Consider the following 21,035-nt stretch of genomic DNA (forward strand, 5'->3'; position numbering starts at 1 on the left):
AGTAATGACCGATCCACAAGTTAATCTACACCTTTCCGACGAAGGAAATCTGCCATCCTGTTTGATAAGCAAAACATCATCGTAGTCTCATTTATTGCAGGTAATCAGATACTCCATTTGCATTTCATGCAAGACATCGACTTTCACCGTTCCTGTCACTCCAATGTGCACAATCTAGGATTTTCGCGCACGTTCAAAAGTAGTTTTTCAACAGAAGCAGTAAAACACCGGACAGCCATTGTCAGACAAATTTGAACTCACCTGCTGGACGCCCATTTAAGATGACCAGAGAGCGATTCGTGTAGACGCAAAACATCCCATAGTGCTACCCAAGCAAGCTCCAATAGATGTTCTACTACCTCGATATCAACATGTTTCATCGCAATACTCTGGAGTCGAATTCACATTTCATAGTCTTCGACAAAGGTATTGGATCTTTGGAACCAGAAAAATCGTCCCCAAAACTGTATTTAATTGTAGAATTTGTTTATTGCAGGAAAGACATACGAGTTCTTAACTCATGGATGATTTAACCGAATTTAAAGTTAAACCCACTCGCTTCCAGAGCCTTCTTTCCGGGATGTAAGCATTAACAGAATGTAGCGCTGGAGACAATCGCAAGCCAAAGTACAAAGGTTTCTGGAATCGCTGGAATCTAGAGTATCTCAATTCCAGACAATCAACAAGACGCTGAGAATTTGGCTAAAGAAACATGCATAAGTATAAGAGCATCCCGCGTCTTATCAATTATTTTTTGCACGTTTTTATGTTTCGGCAGTACAAGGCATCTTGATAAGTAACTTTAAAATCAAACACGGAAACGTTGTTTTGGCTAAAGTCCGTTTTGTTTTTCAGGTTGATATAGCGATTCCAACGATCTTTTTACTTGTGCATGCCTCTTTCGGAAGCTCTAGGTCTAACTCTAAGCTCTAGTCTAAGCTCTAGTTTTAGATGAGAGCTCCACTTTCAAGTAAAATCGCTTACCGGTGAGCCATCTCTCCAGGTTTGGAAACAAATAGAAGTCGCTGGGAGCCAAATCTGGCGAATACGGAGGCTGAGGAACCATATCGAACTTAATTTTATGTAATTTAGCTTGAGTAATCATCGATGAATGCGGCCTCTTTATGGCGATTTCAAATTTCAAACGGTCCAATAATTCGCAGTTATATGCGCCTGTTATTGTTTTTCCTTTTTCAAGATAGTCGATGAGATCCATGCGCCTCCCGAAATACAGAGGCCATTAACTTTTCAGCGGACTGTTGCGTTCGGACGCTTTGATGCACTTTCACCCGGTGAGTGCCACTTTTTTGCCTGTTGAAATGACTCTGTAGCATAGCAATAGATCCTGTTATCATCCATGGTTATGAATCGGCGCAAAAAACTCCTTTGGAATTCGCTGAAATGTGATCAATTTCTGAATGCGATTTTGGTCCACTGCAAGCAAACGCAACACCCATCCCGCGCGGAGCTTGTTCATACCCAAAATCGAGCGTATGATGTTAAACACACGTTCAGTCGACATCTTTGTGGCCAAAGCTATCTCAGCAATTTTCGCTTTGGGGTCATGTAACATCATATCATGGATTTTTTCGATGTTTTCTGGTGATCTCACGTCTTTTGGGCGTTCAGATCGTTCTGCGTCATTTGTGCTTGTACGACCACAATGAAAGTCAGCAAACCGTCTTTAACGACGGTGCAGTTTCTGGAAAATACTTATGTAGCTTTGCATGGGTCCCGGCTGCTGTTTTCTTGCGTAGAAGATAGTATTTAATCAAAACTCGGAGCTCCGATTTTTCCATATTAAAAAATACACGGAACTTGGTCGCTTCTTAGTGCTGTATCTTTTAAATGAGTTATCGGGAATGGCTAAAATTTTTAGAGGCGTTACTTCAAGGATGCAGCTTGACGAAAATAGTAAACAATAGTGTACAATAACGCCATGACTTATCAAATGACCATGTTGTTATAGTTGATCTTCTCCTGCAACCGCTTGCTGACTACAAGCCGTTAAAAATTATTGAAAAACCGCAATCTAGTGAATAAAAGCCAAAAACATAAAAAATCATTAATACAGTTCACTTTATTCATAATCAATGATCAATTCTCGAGATAAAACCCGTTCCGTAACTTTTTTTTTATACCCGTTACTCGTAGAGCAAAAGGGTATACTAGAATCGTCGGAAAGTATGTAACAGGCAGAAGGAAGCGTTTCCGACCCCATAAAGTATATATATTATTGATCAGCATCAATACCCGAGTCGATCTAGCCATGTCCGTCTGTCCGTCTGTCTGTCCGGATGAACGCTGAGATCTCGGAAACTATGGGAGCTAGGCTATTGATATTTGGCGTGCAGATTCCTGAGCTTCTTACGCAGCGCAAGTTTGTTTCAGTAGAGTGCCACGCCCACTCTAACGCCCACAAACCGCCCAAAACTGTGGCTCCTACAGTTTTGATGCTAGAATAAAAATTTTAACTGAAATGTAATGTTCTCATCAATACCTATCGATTGACCCAAAAAAAATTTGCCACGCCCACCCTAACGCCCATAAACCGCCCACAAACTTCAAAAAATCGTAAATATGAACGTGGATGTCTCGGAAACTATCAAAGATAGAGAATTGGGATTTCAGATTTAGATTCCGTAGCCTTATACGCAGCGCAAGTTTCTTACGCGTATATGCCACGCCCACTCTAACGCCCACAAACCGCGAAAACCTGTGAGGCCCACAATTTTTATGCTAGATTAAAAATAAAAAACGATTGGTCCAAAAAAAATTTGCCACTCCCACTCTAACGCCCATAACGCTTAAATCTGTATACCGCCGGTAGGTGGCGCATTTTAATCTCGCTTTGCTACTTGCATATCTCTATTTAGCTGAGTAACGGGTATCTGATAGTCGAGGTACTCGACTATAGCGTTCTTCCTTGTTTTATTTATTATTATTAAAGTTCCAAATACTCGTAATTATTATAAATAATTTTTATTTTGAAAGTCCTTTCATAACAGATATAAATGACTTTTAAAAAAAAGTCAATTAGAGACTTTTATTTATTCAAACTTAAAGATAAAATCCATTAAGGACTTTTATGAATTTTGTTAGGATCTGAACATGTTGAAGGAGAGTATAGTCCCACAGCTGCAGGGGCCCTTCATGGACGAAGTTGTTAAGACAGAGGGAGCACCTCCACTATTTTGAGACTCGTGGTGGTATCAGGGCAAGGTCAAAATAGTTACCTGCCAAGATGCCGACGCCGCGGTCTTCTACAAGTGGCTGAAGCAATTCTTTGGGGATATCTACCCGGGAGCCAAGCTCGAGGTGGTACACTGGAACAAGATACCAAGCAAGCCCAGGGCCTCAGAAAAAGGTCTGCAACCCAAATATGCCAACCTCCGATTTGCATATTCTGAAAATGAAAGGTTGGCTATCCTCTCCATATTCAGCAACCCAGCAACCTGCTGAAGGCAGCTAAGAACATAGTGGTGCCCGTGTAGAAAGCAGATGCCAGAAGTCGACTTGTAAGGACAGGGGTAGCCATGGAATCAAACGAGCAGACAAAGGACCGGTCCGGAACCGACGCCAACCCCCTTGGCGGCTATGTCTCAAAGGAATGCAACCTCGCAAGAGGTATGCGAGATGTTGGGATCGACGATGAATCCCTACGCTAATCGGACATAGACATTGGATTTTATCCTTCTATAAAATCTTTATAACTTTACATACATCGAGCGCTCTAAATACTCATGGAGTCTCTGTTAGTCCTTTTTGACGTCCACTTCATAGGTTGTCACCGTGGCAAAGCGGATACAGAGACGCCAAGGGCGTCGTGGAGCTCAAGTCTTGACTATCAACTTAGCCGCTCAGCGCGTCATTGCAGAAAACTGGCTCTGCTAGATTTTCAAAATTGTCTTCGATACCTATATTATTCTCACCCTAAAGGAGAAAAACCCTGTCATTGCACCCATAAAGTCTTCAAGCTGATCAGTCTTTCTTTGTTTATGCTGAGAACGTCGGATAGACTAAAACATCACCATCCGATTTCTCCGACGCGCAACACGTCTACGTCAAGGGTATGTCTACGGAAACAGCCCTAGACAGGTTACGATTATAGAAAAAACGCACCACGAAAAGGAGTTTACACTCATAGAATTCTTAGATAAAGAGTGCGCTTTCAACCACATTCTTCCAAAAGCAATCACTGTTTAATAACTGACTAACTGACTTGGATATTGATCAACACCTAGTGCACCTCATTAACCGGCTATCTTGATGCAGGACCTGAGGGGTGAACTGTCGTAAGGAAAGTTAGTAGAGGCACCCCACAAGACAGTGTACTCTCGCTACTCCTGTGGAACGTAGCAGTCAATAGACTGCTGCACATCATGCACAGAAAATCTTGCAATTACCTCCTCAGACAAGTTCCCACAGACACTATGTGAACCAATAATCGACAGCCTTAGATACATATTAGACTGAACAATCAAAAATGTGCTGGGAATAAGCCCCTTTAAAACTGAATTAATCCTCTAAGCTAAGCCTCCAATCTATTTGCGGCAAACTATTAGACTTAGCGACAAGGCTAAATTCCATGGCCTTATTCTGGATAGAAAGCTAGATTGGAAGTCGAAGAACATGTGTATTTACTAATTGACAGCTTGGAGGGAGTTAAAGCGTCCCCAAAAAGTTACCGAGAACCAACGACTCTCTACGGGAGGCTGACAGGCAAGAACCGGAAGCCAAAAGACTGTTAAAAGTTTGGAATTTAATTTTGCTGCTAGATTTAGCAATGAGACTTCAAGAGTGCACGGTAACTTATATCATATGAACCCTTAATAAATTACGAAAATTAACTAAGCATCTTTCTCTCCTAGAAAAATACATAAGGCCGACCAAATATTAACATTTGTGAAAATCGAATTTAACTGAAACACTCGAAAGGGAGAGCCGGAAAGGGCCAGATAATACAAATTCGTATGATATTATTTTATTTCTATATTAGTTTATTTTGTTCAAAGTTATTTGGGGGTATTGGGCTCTGTGTGCCTATGAATATATAAACGGACCCCATCACATGGTTACGTTTTCTAGATACGATTGTGGATTGAAGATGATGTGATACCACAATAGATACCATGTCATTACTGAAAGTAGGGTGTGTCCCCTATAGACACTTTTCACGGGGCCCATCTGTGTGTGAAACAGTTATGATTTCTGACAAATGTGAAACTCATATTCCCACGGAATAAATCCATTGTCCACCATTGTATTTCAGCTGACGTGAACTTCAGTTGCGTAATCACAAATAAATTAGAGGAATTTTAAATAACTGAAACTGTCAAAAAAAACCAATTTTCCTGCCTTTTATTTCTAATACAGAAGTATGAAAGAAGAAGTAACAAGTACACTGTGAGATATTTTTAACCGCAATTTGGACTTCATGTACGGAAAGTACTGTCTAAGCCCCATTTGGGTTTCTATGGCATAGCATTTTTATACCCGTTACTCGTAGAGTAAAAGGGTATATTAGATTCGTCGGAAAGTATGTAACAGGCAGAAGGAAGCGTTTTCTATTACTAAGAAGATAGTATACGTTTAAGCTACTTGACGCGCTTGGGGTCTCTCTGTCCTCTTTACCACGGTGACAATCTGGGAAATGGACATGAAAAAAGAGATGGTATTGATTATTGCATTGATCTTTTTCACTAAAGAGGAGAGAGTAGAGGAGTGATAACCCAAGTCAAGCATTGATCCGGTTTTTTTATATTTTTAAAAAACATGTATTTCATTTTATACCCGTTAGTAGATTTGTCGGAAAGTATGTAACAGGTAGAAGGAAGCGTTTCCGACCCCATAAACTGAACACTGTGATCTCGGAAACTATAAAAGCTGCAATACTGGGACTAGGCATGGTGATTCTAGAGATTCATGCGCAGCGCAAGTTTGTTTCGTCAGTGTGCCACACCCACTCTAACGCCCACAAGCCGCCCTAATGGTTTTTCTTGCGCTGCTAATGTTGCTAGGAGATTTCAGATTGAAATTTATTGGGTACGTGAAAGATAACTATTTCACGATAAGTACATTTTTTTAACGAATTTGTTCTTTATTTTTATACCCGTTACTCGTAGAGTAAAAGGGTATACTAGACTCGTCGGAAAGTATGTAACAGGCAGAAGGAAGCGTTTCCGACCCCATATATACTTTATGGGGTTATTCTTGATCAGGATCACTAGCCGAGTCGATCTAGCCATGTCCGTCTGTCCGTCTGTCTGTCCGGATGAACGCTGAGATCTCGGAAACTATGGGAGCTTCTTACGCAGCGCAAGTTTGTTTCAGTAGAGTGCCACGCCCACTCTAACGCCCACAAACCGCACAAAACTGTGGCTCCTACAGTTTTGATGCTAGAATAAAAATTTTAACTGAAATGTAATGTTCTCATCAATACCTATCGATTGACCCCAAAAAAAGTTTGCCACGCCCACTTGAAAGCCCAAAAACCGCTCACAAATTTCAAAAAATCGTAAATATGAACGTGGATATCTCGGAAACTATCAAAGCTAGAGAATTGGGATCTCAGATTTAGATTCCGTAGCCTTGTACGCAGCGCAAGTTTGTTACGCGAATATGCCACGCCCAATCTAACGCCCACAAACCGCCCAAGCCTGTGGCGCCCACAATTTGCATGCCAGATACAAAATTTTAACTGAAATGTATTGGTCTCGTCAATACCTATCGATTGATTAAAAAAAAATTTGCCACGCCCACTCTAACGCCCATAATGCATCTCTCTTTGGTCCCTTTAGCTGAGTAACGGGTATTTGATAATCGAGGTACTCGACTATAGCGTTCTTCCTTGTTTATCTTAATGTTTCTGCACACCTATATCAATCTTGGGACATAAACAGATAATTCCTATTGGTCCTCGTTATATATATTTACAATCGTTACATTGCTAAAATATCTCAACGCAAGCTAATCTAGAGAAACGCCAATTGAAGTCTGACTCGGTTCGATAAGTACATTCAGAATATGAAATCCAATCTGCGGTTACACTCCAAAACCATAAAAATGGTGCGCAATAATCTCCTACTAAAAAATGCGCCGGGGCTAGAGCTTCCAAGTGTTGTGTGGGGTCAAATAATGTCTTTGAAGGTAAACGGACGAGATATTTTCAATTCAGTTGATGGATATAAGTTTGATTTTTACCTGCAACCTGAACAAATTTGAAAAATCTCTTTACCAGGATGCTTAGGTTTTCAAAATTACAATCGGTCCACGCGTATAATTCGCGTAATAGCAACTGGGTCTTTGACTGCTTTGCAACTAGCGTACGCTAGATGTTCCTTAAATAATAGCCTTACATCTAAGTGTTTAAGACTTGGGCTTCAGACTTGTGCGCAGCAAGGGCGAGGGCCTTGGAAAGGTTCTTTCTGCATCTGTAAGCTGCTTGGCAACCACAACTATGACAACGTCATCTGCGAAGACAATTTGTCTGGTCCCTTCAGGCATGGTGATTATTCGGATACCGTCTTTAATGGTACTTGACAACAAAGGGCGTAGTATTTGCCAACAGTGTCAACATACTCTTTTGTATTTTCTTTGATTGCAGTTTACAGAACTCTTTTTAGACTTATCTTTCAGAATTGTGTTTAGTACCTGAACAACTTCTGCGGCCGTTGTCAGCTGTATGCACGCAATGATTACGACCTCTGCGGTTCGCGTCATTCTCTTTTGACTTGAAACAAGTGTTTCCGCTATCCTCTTTAGGCCTACCGGGCATGTTGGCGATGGCCTACCCCTATGCGTTTCGTGTCGAGCTTATATGCGAGTCACGATGAACTTCAATAGAGTTCTTTGTCGAAGCTCCTGAGCTGGTCCCTTATATTGTTCTTTCCAGGTTGTTGATAGTTTCCTGGCTTCCGGTATTTGGTTCCACCAGTAGGAGGGCCTGCGAGTGGAAGGAGTTTTACCATTCTCTGCCTAGATGGAAAGCTACCAAGCTACCTAGGTAGAGCGAGCACCGTATGGACCCATGCTTAATTGTGCTGTGGAAAAGTATCCTCTAACAGTAGAGTGGACGTTAACCAATCAATTGTGAAAAGGCACCCAGTTTGTGAAGGTAGGAATTTCCTCGGTGTTGCTTGCATGCCTGTGTTGTGATGGGCAGATTTGTGTAATTGATTTTCCAACCGATGAGCAGAGTAATCAATTTGAAGTGGTCTAGACTCGTTGATACATTTATACATTTACTTGTTTAACAATTTCCTAAGTCAACCGCTCTCTTTTTGGATAGTTGCTCGATTCCGTACTTATTGTACAATAACTGCAGACAAGGGTAGTTTTATCGTTGTACAACAGGTTTCCATGCTACTAAATAGTTTGTTTCTATAATATCGTCTCGTCATCTGGCAGAGCTTGCTTCAAAAAAAACAAATATGAATATTTGAAATAAAATGGATTTTCACATAAACATATGCTAAAAAGCGCGGAGCCAGAAATTCGGACAGCTGAATTGTGGAAGCCGGCATGGGCAAAAAGGTATTCTTAATATATTAATCCCCTGAACATTGTACTGTGACCAGAAAGTTTGATACGTAATCATCGGCGAATGGACAATTAATGTGATTACATGCTTGCTCAAAGTTGCTTTGAACAGCATTCGCCAAATATTGATCCGAACGTGAAAATTGCTGCAAAATGATGGCTTGATGATTTGTGTAAAACTATTTGAAAGCTCGTTGAGTTTACTGAGTTGAAATTCGAAAATATTAAGTTTTCTTTATTTGAACGTTCTATCTAGCATTTTTAATTAATTGGGTCCACCCGGAACCCAATACGCAAGGCATAAATTTCTGCAAAAAACTTGACCACAAACAACGGTGCCTAACTCTCTTAAGCAACATCACTACCTTCATTTACATTTATACACATAATTATTTAACTCACCGCGCTCTACTTTGAAATACCGGGACAAAAGTGACTTAAATTGGCAGTGAGTGACAGTGAATAAAATTATAGTAGAAGAAGAAAACTACACGAGTCTTGTGTGTGGAGGGAGGTAGCAAAAGGCATCGATCAAATCTGTTATTATCTTCGATTCCTGCGTTCTTCGAGATACCGTTATGGCGATGCATTTATAGTAATGCAATTTATAGGCAATTTGCAAAACAAGTAAGCACAAAGACTTATGTAATCTTAAAACTATTCGAAACTGATAAGCTATGAGTCAAAGTCGAGCAGAAATCTGCTCAGAGAGTCTTTCATACACTTTTTAATAAAAGGCAGGGTCAATTTAAAACTTATATCATTTGTATTGAACTGCACAATTTCAATCTTGGATATTACTTAGATTACAAATAAATAATAGAACCCAGTTTTAATCGCGATTTTTTTCGCAGCCAACGTTAGCAAAGCTATGCTAACAATCGCTTTTAAATCACTGTTGTGTCAACTGCCTCTCAGAATCGCCAGAAACACCAGTTCAGGACCCAATTCGGCTTAAATTAATTAATTAAAGAAATAATAATATAAGTAAATTAATAATTAATTTTAAAAACTTATTCTTATCTCCAATCCGAGTTACTTCAAGTGTACCAAAAGGAGGTCACCTTGGTCCGCTTCTTTTTACATTATTTATAAATTATCTTCCTCTAGTTTTAACTAAGTGTCGTTATGTTGTGCATGCAACACAAAGACCTTCCACATAGCTTATCTGACCATTTTTAGGTTTAGGTACTACGGCATTTACGGCTGCACTACCAGTTTCATTCGGTACTCCGGACGTTAAGTCAACATGCGGCGTTGGAATTATTAAAGTACTGCTTATAGAAGATTTTTCGGGCGTCTCATGCGGCAAAATCTCGCGTTCTTTGCGTTCGGAAACCGAATCTTTTTTAGCTTTCGACCTCAGTACCATTTGTGCGGCGGCTGAGATCGACTGCTGTGCTGCAGACCCCGGATCGCCAGAGAGAGTTACACTAGCGGCTATCGTGGGTTGTCTATCGACCGCGATCTTTTTACGCTTAGGAGAATCGGGCTCAGATAGCATACGGCTAGTGAGCTGCGACTCAAGCGCCACAAGCAGATCCGTATTTTTACGGCTGTTCCGGATTAATTCCGTAACAGTGCTTTTTGTAAGCCGCCTTATAGAGAGTGCCTGGGTTTCATAAGCAATGCATTCATCACAATAGTAGCGCAAGCCACTTCTCATGTCGATTGCATCGCGTACCAGGCCCGAATAGCCAAGGCATTTTGCATGAAAAATATTCTCACACGAATGGCACGGAATGCTCTGTTGTCCAGCCGAAAATAACGACTTGCATTTCTTTAAATTGCAGACAGCCATTATCGCGATATTCCGAACCACAGTGCCAAGAGAATAAAGCTACGCAAGTAAAAGAGAGAGTTAGAGAGCGGGAGAGAATGAGCGGGAGTAAGTAAGCTGGGGGAGCGTAAGTTTTAGATGTTCCAAAAACAAAGTTATAAGCGGGAGTGCGGGAGAGCGGCTAACTACCGTTTAGACACTTACCGCTCCAAACAGCGTTTGAAAGAAAAGAAAAAGGCAATTAGAAAAAAACAATAACAACAAACACTGCACAGAGACTAGACGTGCAAACTAATTTTGTTAATTTAAACACAAAACAATCACTATGCACTCGCGAAGCGAACGGATGTTGTTAGGGACATAAAAAGTTATATAGACGTATGAAAATATGAATTAAACCCCGATGGTTTATGGACAAAAAGAACAAAAATTCGGAGCGCAAGACAAAAACACGACCGTTCACTGAAAGTTAATTTCAGAAGCAACTTTAAAATTTAATAAAAATAGTACGTGCCAACCACGAAACTTTGAATACTTTAATAAAACGCTTCGGCTTGCAATCGGCAACTGTATAAATATTTATTAAAAATTGTTCTTCACAGAACGAATTAGCTAACATCAACGAATTAGCGACAATGAAGAAATAATAGAAAATGTGTTGGGCAACAGAAAAAAGAACTGAAATTCTCAAGTGTAACGCATTCAAATTAAAATCACAAATAAATAATAGTAAAAAATTCAAAATTTATTTTCTCCAGCAACAATTTGCTTGCTTAACAAATTCTTAAGTCAACCGCTCTGTTTTTGGATAGTTGCTCGATTCCGTACAGTAAATTCTTATTGTGCATTCACTGCAGACAAGGATAGTTTTATCGTTTTACTGGCAGAGCTTGCTTCGAAAAAAAACGAAATTTTTGAATATTTGAAATGGAATAGATTTTCACATTAGAATGGCCAATCTGAAACATATCCTGAAACATATCCAGTCGTCATCTAGCTTTCTTTGCGTCCAGACGTGCTTAAAATTCTCGCTATGTTACTTCCCCGCTGTCCCGAGTGCAAAACCGATGTTACATTGGCCCAGCTTCGCGCTTCGGATGCTGTTCGCTGCTCTTCTTTGTGCCGTCGCGCCTATCATACTTCTTGCGTAGCCCTACCGGATGATGTGCTCAAACTCTTATTAAATCCAAATATACTATGGCAATATGATAGCTGTGTGGTTGCGAATGATTCGCATTCTAAAATAGATGAATTCGATGAAAAATTGAAAGCCCTGGAGCGCTTATATCAGGGCCTTCAAAATAAATTCATGGAGGCGTTCCCCCCTAAAGATGATGCATTGAATCAGAATGTAAATCCCAAACCTCGTCTACCGAGGCCTACCAACGTAGCTGCAGCTCCCCTGTCATATGCGGCTGCTGCTGCTACGGCTTCCGCGGTCGTTGACCCTTCGAATCGTGCTCTGGATATGGAGAGAGGAAATTTCATACAAGTTCGAAATAAGAGGAGAAGGAACAACAACAAGCCCAATAAACATGTTGTTGGAGTGGCTCCTAATGCCGAAGACCTTCATGTTTTGCCGACCAAGAAATTTTTGCATGTCGGAAAGTTTGCAACTGATTCATAGCCGAATGCTGTTTTAAAATATGTGTCCACCAAGCTTAAGGTGGATGCTAGTTCTCTCACTTGTGCAAAGCTTGTAAAAAAGATGTCGACGTTACAACTTTAAAGTTTGTAAATTTCAAGCTTGGTATACCTGATCAGCTTTACGATATAGTCTTCAAAAACGATTTCTGGCCGAACTCAGTTAAGGTCAAAAGATTTATTCATAGAGAGCGGGCCACTGTGGTAGGGGATGGAATTTTATCTAATTTGCCGGAGCCTGGACAAACTTCATCATCAAGTCAGCCGTCAAAAAACCCCTAGTGTTCGACGCCACTGGCGTCGATACTTTTGCGGGACATCGTCTGCAAGCCTTTCCTTATTTCTCGGAGTCGTTTTCGCAACAAAATCGGCAGCTGCTTGCGTTTCCCACTGCGCTCTCTTCATCTTCTGACTCTCTCCTAACGCACCATCGACAACATCAGCCGGAGCTTTTGTTGTCCACTTTGTGCGACATTCGCCGTCCGCCTGGCTTGAATATCGGCACGCTCCTCGGAGTTGCGCTCACATAATTTTCCGTGGCTCTCCTGATGCTTCATCAACAACATCAGCCGGAGCTTTTGTTGTTTGCTTTGCGAGACGTTCGCAGTCCACCTGGTTCTAATATCGGCGCGCTCCTCGGAGTTGCGCTCTCATCATCTTGCGCCTCTCTCCCGTTGCACCGTCAACAACATCAGCTGGAGCTTTTGTTGTCCGCTGTGCGCGACATTCGCCGTCCGCCTGGCTCTAATATCGGCGCGCTCCTCGGAGTTGCGCTCTCATCATCTTGCGTCTCTCTCCGGAAGTACCTAGAAAATCGGGTGGATTCTCACTCTTCATCGCCTAATAGTTATGCGCTCTCCGTCTCTACCTTTCTGACGTTCGACTTTCTACAACAACTTTTATCGACACATTTGGCTGGATGGCGAGCCTCTCAGAGTGCTCTCTCTGAAGGTGCTCTTTGGAGATGCTTTCGCCATCAACAACAACAATGGACTGCGGCTGCTGTAGTACGTTCTCGCTCATTATTACCAGGAGTGGATTCACCTGCGTGCAGTTATATCTTGAATGCTAATATTGACCGCCCACCTAATATTTGGAGCGCCGGTCACCAGCCTATTCGTATCCGTACCACTACTTTACTGAAGGTTCTTACAAATAATTTTATTAATTATGATAAAATCCCAGCGAGGCCTCTTACGGATTCGGGCCATGATGCTGGACCAGTTATTGATAGCATGACCATGGATGATATATTTATTTATATGATATTTATTTTCAAAATATCGGTGGTATGCGTACGAAAGCTCAATCCCTTTTCCAGGCAACGTCTTATGGTGATCATGACGTCATCATTTTTGTTGAAACCTGGCTCAACATGGATTTCTTCGATAATGAATTATTTGATACAAATCTTTACCATGTGTTCCGTAAGGATCGAGATTCCGTTAAAACACGATGCTCCAGAGGTGGCGGAGTTTTAATTGCTGTGCGGCGTGAGCTGCGTTGCATTGCTATTTGTCTCCAGAACGAGGATTCTCTGCTCGACCAACTCTGTGTATCTCTCGCTGGTCCTACGGAAACAATTTTCCTGACAGTATCATACATACCCCCAAGCAGCAGTTTTGATTTATATAAAGCGCATGTTGACAACATTGCCCACCTATACCAGGAGCTGGAAGATGGCCAATATATATGTGTTTTGGGCAACTTCAACCTATCTTCGCTCGTGTGGGCTCATGATCTTGAGTCTTCAGCAATGGTTCCCAGTAATCTGCATCTTCCCCACGAAATCTTAGTCATCGATGAGCTTCTTAGTATGGGATTAGTCCAGATTAACCATGTTTTTAATAACTTAAATAAGCTTCTAGATCTAATTTTTGTACACCCTGATTTATGCCTTACTCTATGCTGCAGCGATAATCCTCTAGCCGCGTGTGATGCTCATCACAAGCCCCTATTAATCTTAATTACTTGTTATATTTTCTCACCAAATAATTCTCGCAGTTTAGATTCTATCCGTAGTGATATTTCTAATATCAGATGGGCGGAAGTCCTCTCGCATGCGGATGTGAATACAACCTATGAAGTTTTTATATCTTTTCTCTCTACTATTATAGGCAGATATGCTAAAACTAGAGTTCAAAGTTCTTATAGACTACCATGGTACACACAAGGACTAAAAAAATACAAAAATCTCCGAAATAAATTCTATAAGCGCTACATAGAAAGCGGTGAAGCTGCCGACTTTGATCGGTACAAACAACATAAGCGTGAGTTTGAGTTCCTCAATAAATTCTTATACAGCCAATATATTGATGATATAGAGTGTAAACTAATTACCAATCCTAAGTCATTCTGGCACTTTGTCAATTCTAAACGTACAACCTCCTACTTTCCTTCCCATATGTCATATGAAAGTCTTTCAGCTTCTTCTGATATTGGGGTCGCTAATATATTTGCTAAGTACTTTGTATCTAACTTTGAACCGAGCTCGCTGTGGAATGACGATGATTCACTCGGTGCCATTGCCACGATGCTAAATATTGGGTGCTTAGATGTTACTGATTTGGACTGTCATATGGCGGCTGAGAGTTTTAACGACTCAGGAAAATTAGACTGCGATGGCCTTTCTCCATTTATTTTGAAATACTGTATAGGTGTTCTTTGTGAGCCCCTAAAAATGATCTTCAACAAGTCTCTTTCCACTGGGGTATTTGCGAATAGATGGAAACTTGCCAGTTTCTCCTATATTCAAGTCTGGTTACAAAAATATTGTTTCAAATTATAGGCCAATTGCAAAGCTAAGTAATGTCTCAAAAATGTTTGAACGAATTGTAGCTAAGCAGCTAACTTTTCTTGCTGGTCGGATCATCAGTCCTAACCAACATGGTTTTATGCCTGGAAGGTCAACTACCACTAACTTAGCTACGTTTAATCTTTTTTGCATCCACTCATCCACTCATCATCAAGTTGATGTAGTCTACACCGACTTCGCCAAAGCATTTGACAAAGTCTCCCAAAATGCTTTATTGGCAAAATTGTAGAAATTGGGATTTCATTCATCAATATTAAATTGGTTTAAATCTTATTTAGATGGGCGGATTTATAGAGTAGAGTGCAATGGTGTTTTCTCAAACCCGTATGTGGCTACTTCTGGCCTTCCTCAGGGAAGTGCATTGGATCCGTTTCTATTCATCATCTTCATTAATGATTTAAGCTATTGCATAACAAATTCTGAATTCCTGTTGTTTGCGGACGATCTTAAAATATTTAGGTCTGTGAATTCAATCTCCGATAGTGAATTTCTTCAAAATGACCTAGTAAAAGTGGGAAATTGGTGTTCTCGTAATAAGTTGCCTCTGAACGTGTCAAAATGTTTCTACGTTAGGTACAGCATACGATTAATGAATGTCCTTAGCTCTTATTCCATTAGTTCCCATGTTCTTTCCTTAAGAAATGAATCACTGGACCTAGGAGTTATGTTTGATACAAAATTTACTTTCATGGATCACATAAACTACATAATTCCAAAGGCATACGCTATGTATGGTTTTGTAAAACGAAATTCCACGCAATTTAAAGATCCGTACACGAAACTAAGCCTATTTTCTTCGTTCATTAGGTCCAGATTAGAATATGCTTCGTTTGTCTGGAGTCCGACTGGAACTACACACATCAATCGTATTGAGCGTGTTCAAAAAAAATTCCTATCTTTTGCCCTTCTTTCTCTAAACTTTAATGACCCGGTTCCCTCTTACTCTGCGAAATGTCGTCTTGTGCATTTTTCTTTCCTACAAGATCGTAGAACAAATAGCGCACTAGTTTTTATTTGTGACCTGCTGTCCTCCAAAATAGACTGCCCTGCATTGCTGAGTAGCATAGGCTTTTCCGTACCTGGTAGGTCTTTAAGGTCATTTGAACCTTTTTTTATTCCGGCATATACAGCTAACTATGCTTTTAATGAGCCTCTGTGTAGAGCCTTGTTCTACTGGAACAAACTTCCATCTCACATGCGGCTGGACCCATGCTCCCCTAGGGAATTAATTAAGAAAACCCTTTACAATTACCTTTCGTCCCTTAGTATTTAGTTTAGTAATAGACAAGTAGCCAGTTAAGGTACCAACTGTTGGCGAAATAAATAAATAAAAGCGCGGAACCGGAAATTCGGGCAGCAGAAAAAGGAAAGCAGGGAAAAAGGAATAATTAATAGAGTGATCCCCTGAACATTGTACTGGGAGTGGAAAGTTTGATACGTAAACATCAGCGAATGTACAATTAATGTGATTACATGCTTGCTCAAAGTTGTTTTAAACAGCATTCGCCAAATATTAATGCGAACGTGGAAATTGCTGCAAAAAGATGGCTCGATGATTTATGTAAAAATTATTTGAAAGCTCGTTGAGTTTCCTGCCTTGAAATTCGTAATAGGATTAAGTTTTCTTTTTTTGAACGTTCCATCTATCATTTTTAATTAATTGGGTCCATCTGGAACATATGTCCATACGCAAGGCATAAATTTCTGCAAAAGGCTTGACCACAACCAACGGTACCTAAGTTGCGCGAAATCATTACCTTCATTTACATGAATACCCATAATAATTTAACTCGCCGCACTCTACTTTAAAATACCACGCAAAAAGTGACTAAAATTGACAGTGAGTGACAGTGACAACAATTTAAGGGTGGAGAGGACAACAACAACACAAGACTAGTGTGTATAGGGAGGTAGCATTGATTCGATTCATTGATTCCTTAATTTCTTCGATCTTCGAGATACCGTTATGGCGATGAAATTATAGAAATACAATTTACAGTCGATTTGCAAAGTAAATAAGTTAAAAACTTTACGAAACTGTTAAAGCTGTGAGTGAATTTTCCCCTCATGGGCCACCAAAATGTTTTAACGTCCCGTACCATATCGTCAAAGTTGAGCAGAAATCGTCTGCGGCAGTTTTTTGTACGCTTTGAATTTAAAAGTCAGGGTCAATTTAAAACTTACATCAGTTGTATTGAATTACACACATTTAACTTAGATTAAAAACTAACAATAGAAACCGCGACCAGCGGTCTTCAAGGCGTGTATCTTCTTTTTTTGCAGCCAACGCAAGCACAGATAGACTTACATTCAACAAGGAAGTCGCCTTAATCCGATTCATTTCACATTATTTATAATTGATCTTCCTCTAGTCTTAAGAACTTGTCGTTAAGTTGTGCCTGCAATTAAAAGCCCTCCACATAGCTTAGCTGACCATTTTTCGTGTAAGCCCTCACAACACCATTTATTCCCTTGGTGGTTGTGTACTAGACAGAATAGCGCATTTTGACGAATTTTGTGTCACGAAAAAAGAGCGTTTTATTTCTGGAGCTGTGTAAGGTTTAGGCAGTTAAATTTTCCAATGTCACAATAAACACCTTCTAAATATTAAACGTATTTAAATATAAAATCTAAAATTAAAAGTTTATATAAAATTAGACCAGCATCTGTCAATATGATACTCCACAAATGCATACAATCAATCATGGGGCAGTAAACTACCACAACGTTGTTAACATCGTTAGCCTTATTGTCATTTACTTGACTAATTTGGGAACGCAACCAGCCTATATTGAATGAATGAAGTATATAAACAAGGGAGAACGCTATAGTCGAGTACCTCGACTATCAGATACCCGTTACTCAGCTAAATGGAGATATGCAAGCAGCAAAGCGAGATTAAAATGCGCCACCTACCGGCGGTATACAGATTTAAGCGTTATGGGCGTTAGAGTGGGCGTGGCAAATTTTTTTTGGATCAATCGATAGGTATTGACGAGACCAATACATTTCAGTTAAAATTTTTTATCTAGCATGAAAATTGTGGGCGTCACAGTGTTTTGCGGTTTGTGGGCGTTAAAGTGGGCGTGGCAAACTTTTTTTGGGTCAATCGATAGGTATTGATGAGAACATTACATTTCAGTTAAAATTGTCTATCTAGCATCAAAACTGTAGGAGCCACAGTTTTGGGCGGTTTGTGGGCGTTAGAGTGGGCGTGGCAGTCTACTGAAACAAACTTGCGCTGCGTAAGAAGCTCAGGAATCTGTACGTCAAATCTCAATAGCCTAGCTCTCATAGTATCCGAGATCTCAGCGTTCATCCGGACAGACGGACAGACGGACATGGCTAGATCGACTCGGCTAGTGATCCTGATCAAGAATATATATACTTTATGGGGTCGGAAACGCTTCCTTCTGCCTGTTACATACTTTCCGACGAATCTAGTATACCCTTTTACTCTACGAGTAACGGGTATAATAAATATATTTACAAATGAGACGAATACAATAAAAATTTTTATTAAAATTATTTCGAGATGAACTTGCCCTAACTAACCCTAAGAGTGTATCAAATCACTAGTCGATCTGCCACAAACCGCCCGGAACTATGGCTTCTAAAGTTTCAATTTTAGAAAAAAAATTTAACTGAAATGTATTGCTCTCGTGAATACCTATCAATTGACCCATTAGCATCCATTTATAGCATCCAAGCTGTGAGCGCCACATTTTGAGCGGCTTGTCGGTGTTGAAGTGGGCATGGCAATTTGCTGAAATAGTGCAATAATCTCTTATTTAACTCATAGAACAGCTTTTGGCGGTTTTTGGGCGGGTTCAACAAGATATTGCAAAAATATTAGACAATTTAATAGACAATAGACATAACTACATTATTTGAAGTCCGATCACCAAAACTTAGATGTTCTAGGAAACCGTTGGGTAACTGGATTTTGTTTTTCACGAATATCTCCAGAACCATCCTTTAGAATATTTATTTAATGACACCAGCGTGTGCTGAGAGCCATAATAATTCAATTAAGTCTTTAAGGCTTAACTCCATAAATGTTGATTACGTAAACTAGTGTAACCCATTACTTGCGTTTTAAATTATTCATTTATTTGTATTGGTCAAATGTCGCTTCTGCGCTGGCATCGGTAGTTTATGCCGCGTCAATAAAACTGCATTGGACTTTTATTTTAAATACAATTTGAGCCAGACTATGATAGTCGAGGCACTCAAATTTAGCGTTTCTATTTGTTATACCCGTAGCTCGCAGTGAAAAGGAGTGTATTGCATTCGGGGGAGAAGTATTGCTCTTGTCAATACCTATAAAGTATCAACCGCCCAAAATCCATATATCCGTCCATATGAAAGCTGATATCTCAAAACCTACAAAAAAATATACAATGTTTGGATTAAGCATTTATGTTCTAAAGGTTCTTGCGTAGCGCATGTTTATTTCAGCAAAGTGCCACGCACTCTAACGCCCACTAACCTTCCAAAACTTTGGCGACCGCAGGGTGCAAGTTTATGACACATTATTTAGGGGCTCTTACCCAATTTATAAACAACTTTGAGCCGAGAGCTAATTTCCAAATAACTCTGACAGACCCGAAACAAATCCGTGGTCAGCTATTTCTGTCAAGCAGGCTTCCAAATCATTCCCACCCAGATCAATTTCACGCAGTCCGAATCAAACGAATGCTGTAAACATCCAAACCGATATTGTAAACAGTCGGAGTCCCAAGCGAGCCCTGAGTCCGCTAACGTAAACAAAAGATCCCCAAAGCGAGCCCCGAGTCCGCTAGCGTAAACAAAAAGATTCCCAAAGCGGTCCCTAAACTCCGCTAATGTAAACACCAATTTCCGGCCAAGATTGGACTTCGAATTTAATTGGCAAATTGCATCATCCTATTTTCCGACTCTCTTGAGTCATTCTCTTCATCAATTTTTTGGGATAAGATCTCTTAAGCCGAGGTTTGATTATTGATCATTGAACTAGAGAGCAGGCAGTCCGTTTTTAAGATCCAAATCGAGCAGTAGAACAATTCGAAAAAAGTACAAAAGCAGTGAATTAAATAAGTTCGACCTATTGAAAAATTGTAATAGTGAGTGAGTGATTGTTAAAAATAAAAATAAATTTTTTTTAATCAATTCACTAGTGAAAAACCTTATTTGCATGCTAGAATAAACAAGAAAGAAATCTAAAGTCGACGGTCTCGACTATTAGATATCCATTACACAGCTAAAGGTAGTGCTAAGGCGATGGAGATAAGCATGCAGCAAAATAACACATTTTAATTGCTAATAACTTATTAATGAACTGTCCGACTTAATAAATTTTTATGTACATGTTTTTTTTGTGAAGTTTCCACGAACGATTTCAAGATTTCTATGATAATTGGGAGCTCATGAGTAAAAGTCCCAAACATACTTATTTTCCATCACCAACAGGTTCCGCGGTATAGATAAAAACACAAAAATACCATGTTTGCTTATAATTGAATTATGTGGCCAACATAGTTCGACTTATCTAAAATATTTTCGCTGAAACACACTCCCAATACATGACTGCGCTCGCATTCTATAGGTTGTCATGACACTTTTTACATTTGGCAACATATAGGAAAATATATAAAAACTAAAAATCGATTATATTGCTATAACAAATCCAAAAAAATATCGTCATGGAATCGCTCTTAACCGAAATTAAAGCATACAGTGGACAATAGATTCTAGGTAATGGAACACAAGTTTGTAAAGGAATTTTACTCAGGAGGATCCATTGATTATGGGCGCTAGCGCTATAGGCGTTAGAGATTACGTGGGACACTGCTGAAATAGCTTTTCCGAGTTCTCAGCGTTCATACGGACGGACAGACAGACAGACGAACATAATTAGATAAAATCGGCTAGTGATCCTTATCAAGAATATAAACTTTATGGCGTCGGGAACGCTTTCATCTATATCTTACATACTTCCCGACGAATTTTGTATACCATTTTACTTTACGAGTAACGGGTTTAAGAACTGCACACGTAGCTTTGTTATTTCCAGCAAAATATTAGGACACCTTAATGATTATTACATGAGTGAATGCGAGTACGAACTTACCACGGCTTCGTATTTTGAAGGACATCTATTAAGGACTGCAGCTGGTGCCGAAAAGTATCGCTTACAGTACACTTAGACTTGGATGATCCTCGAGAATAACTTGAACTTATATACTGATGATCCTTAAAATAGAATGTAGTATA

The 21,035-nt window shown here is 39.9% G+C and overlaps 1 protein-coding gene across 10 annotated transcripts in view; it reads right to left on the minus strand.

The window, feature by feature from the left end:
• Myo81F (Myosin 81F) overlaps positions 1-21,035 on the minus strand; it is a 2,624,640-nt gene that overhangs the window by 1,474,120 nt on the left and 1,129,485 nt on the right. For 9 of the 10 annotated variants that reach the window (XM_070995759.1, XM_070995757.1, XM_070995758.1 and 6 more), the window contains one exon: positions 20,893-21,014. In XM_070995759.1, coding sequence (XP_070851860.1) covers positions 20,893-21,014 — 122 coding nt within the window. Of the gene's footprint in view, positions 1-1,009; positions 2,033-20,892; positions 21,015-21,035 lie in introns of those variants that run through there. The other variant, XM_070995764.1, reaches the window with a different exon arrangement.

The sequence above is a fragment of the Drosophila suzukii genome, chromosome 3 (genome assembly GCF_043229965.1).
Source record: "Drosophila suzukii chromosome 3, CBGP_Dsuzu_IsoJpt1.0, whole genome shotgun sequence".
Classification (NCBI taxonomy): Eukaryota; Metazoa; Arthropoda; class Insecta; order Diptera; family Drosophilidae; genus Drosophila; species Drosophila suzukii.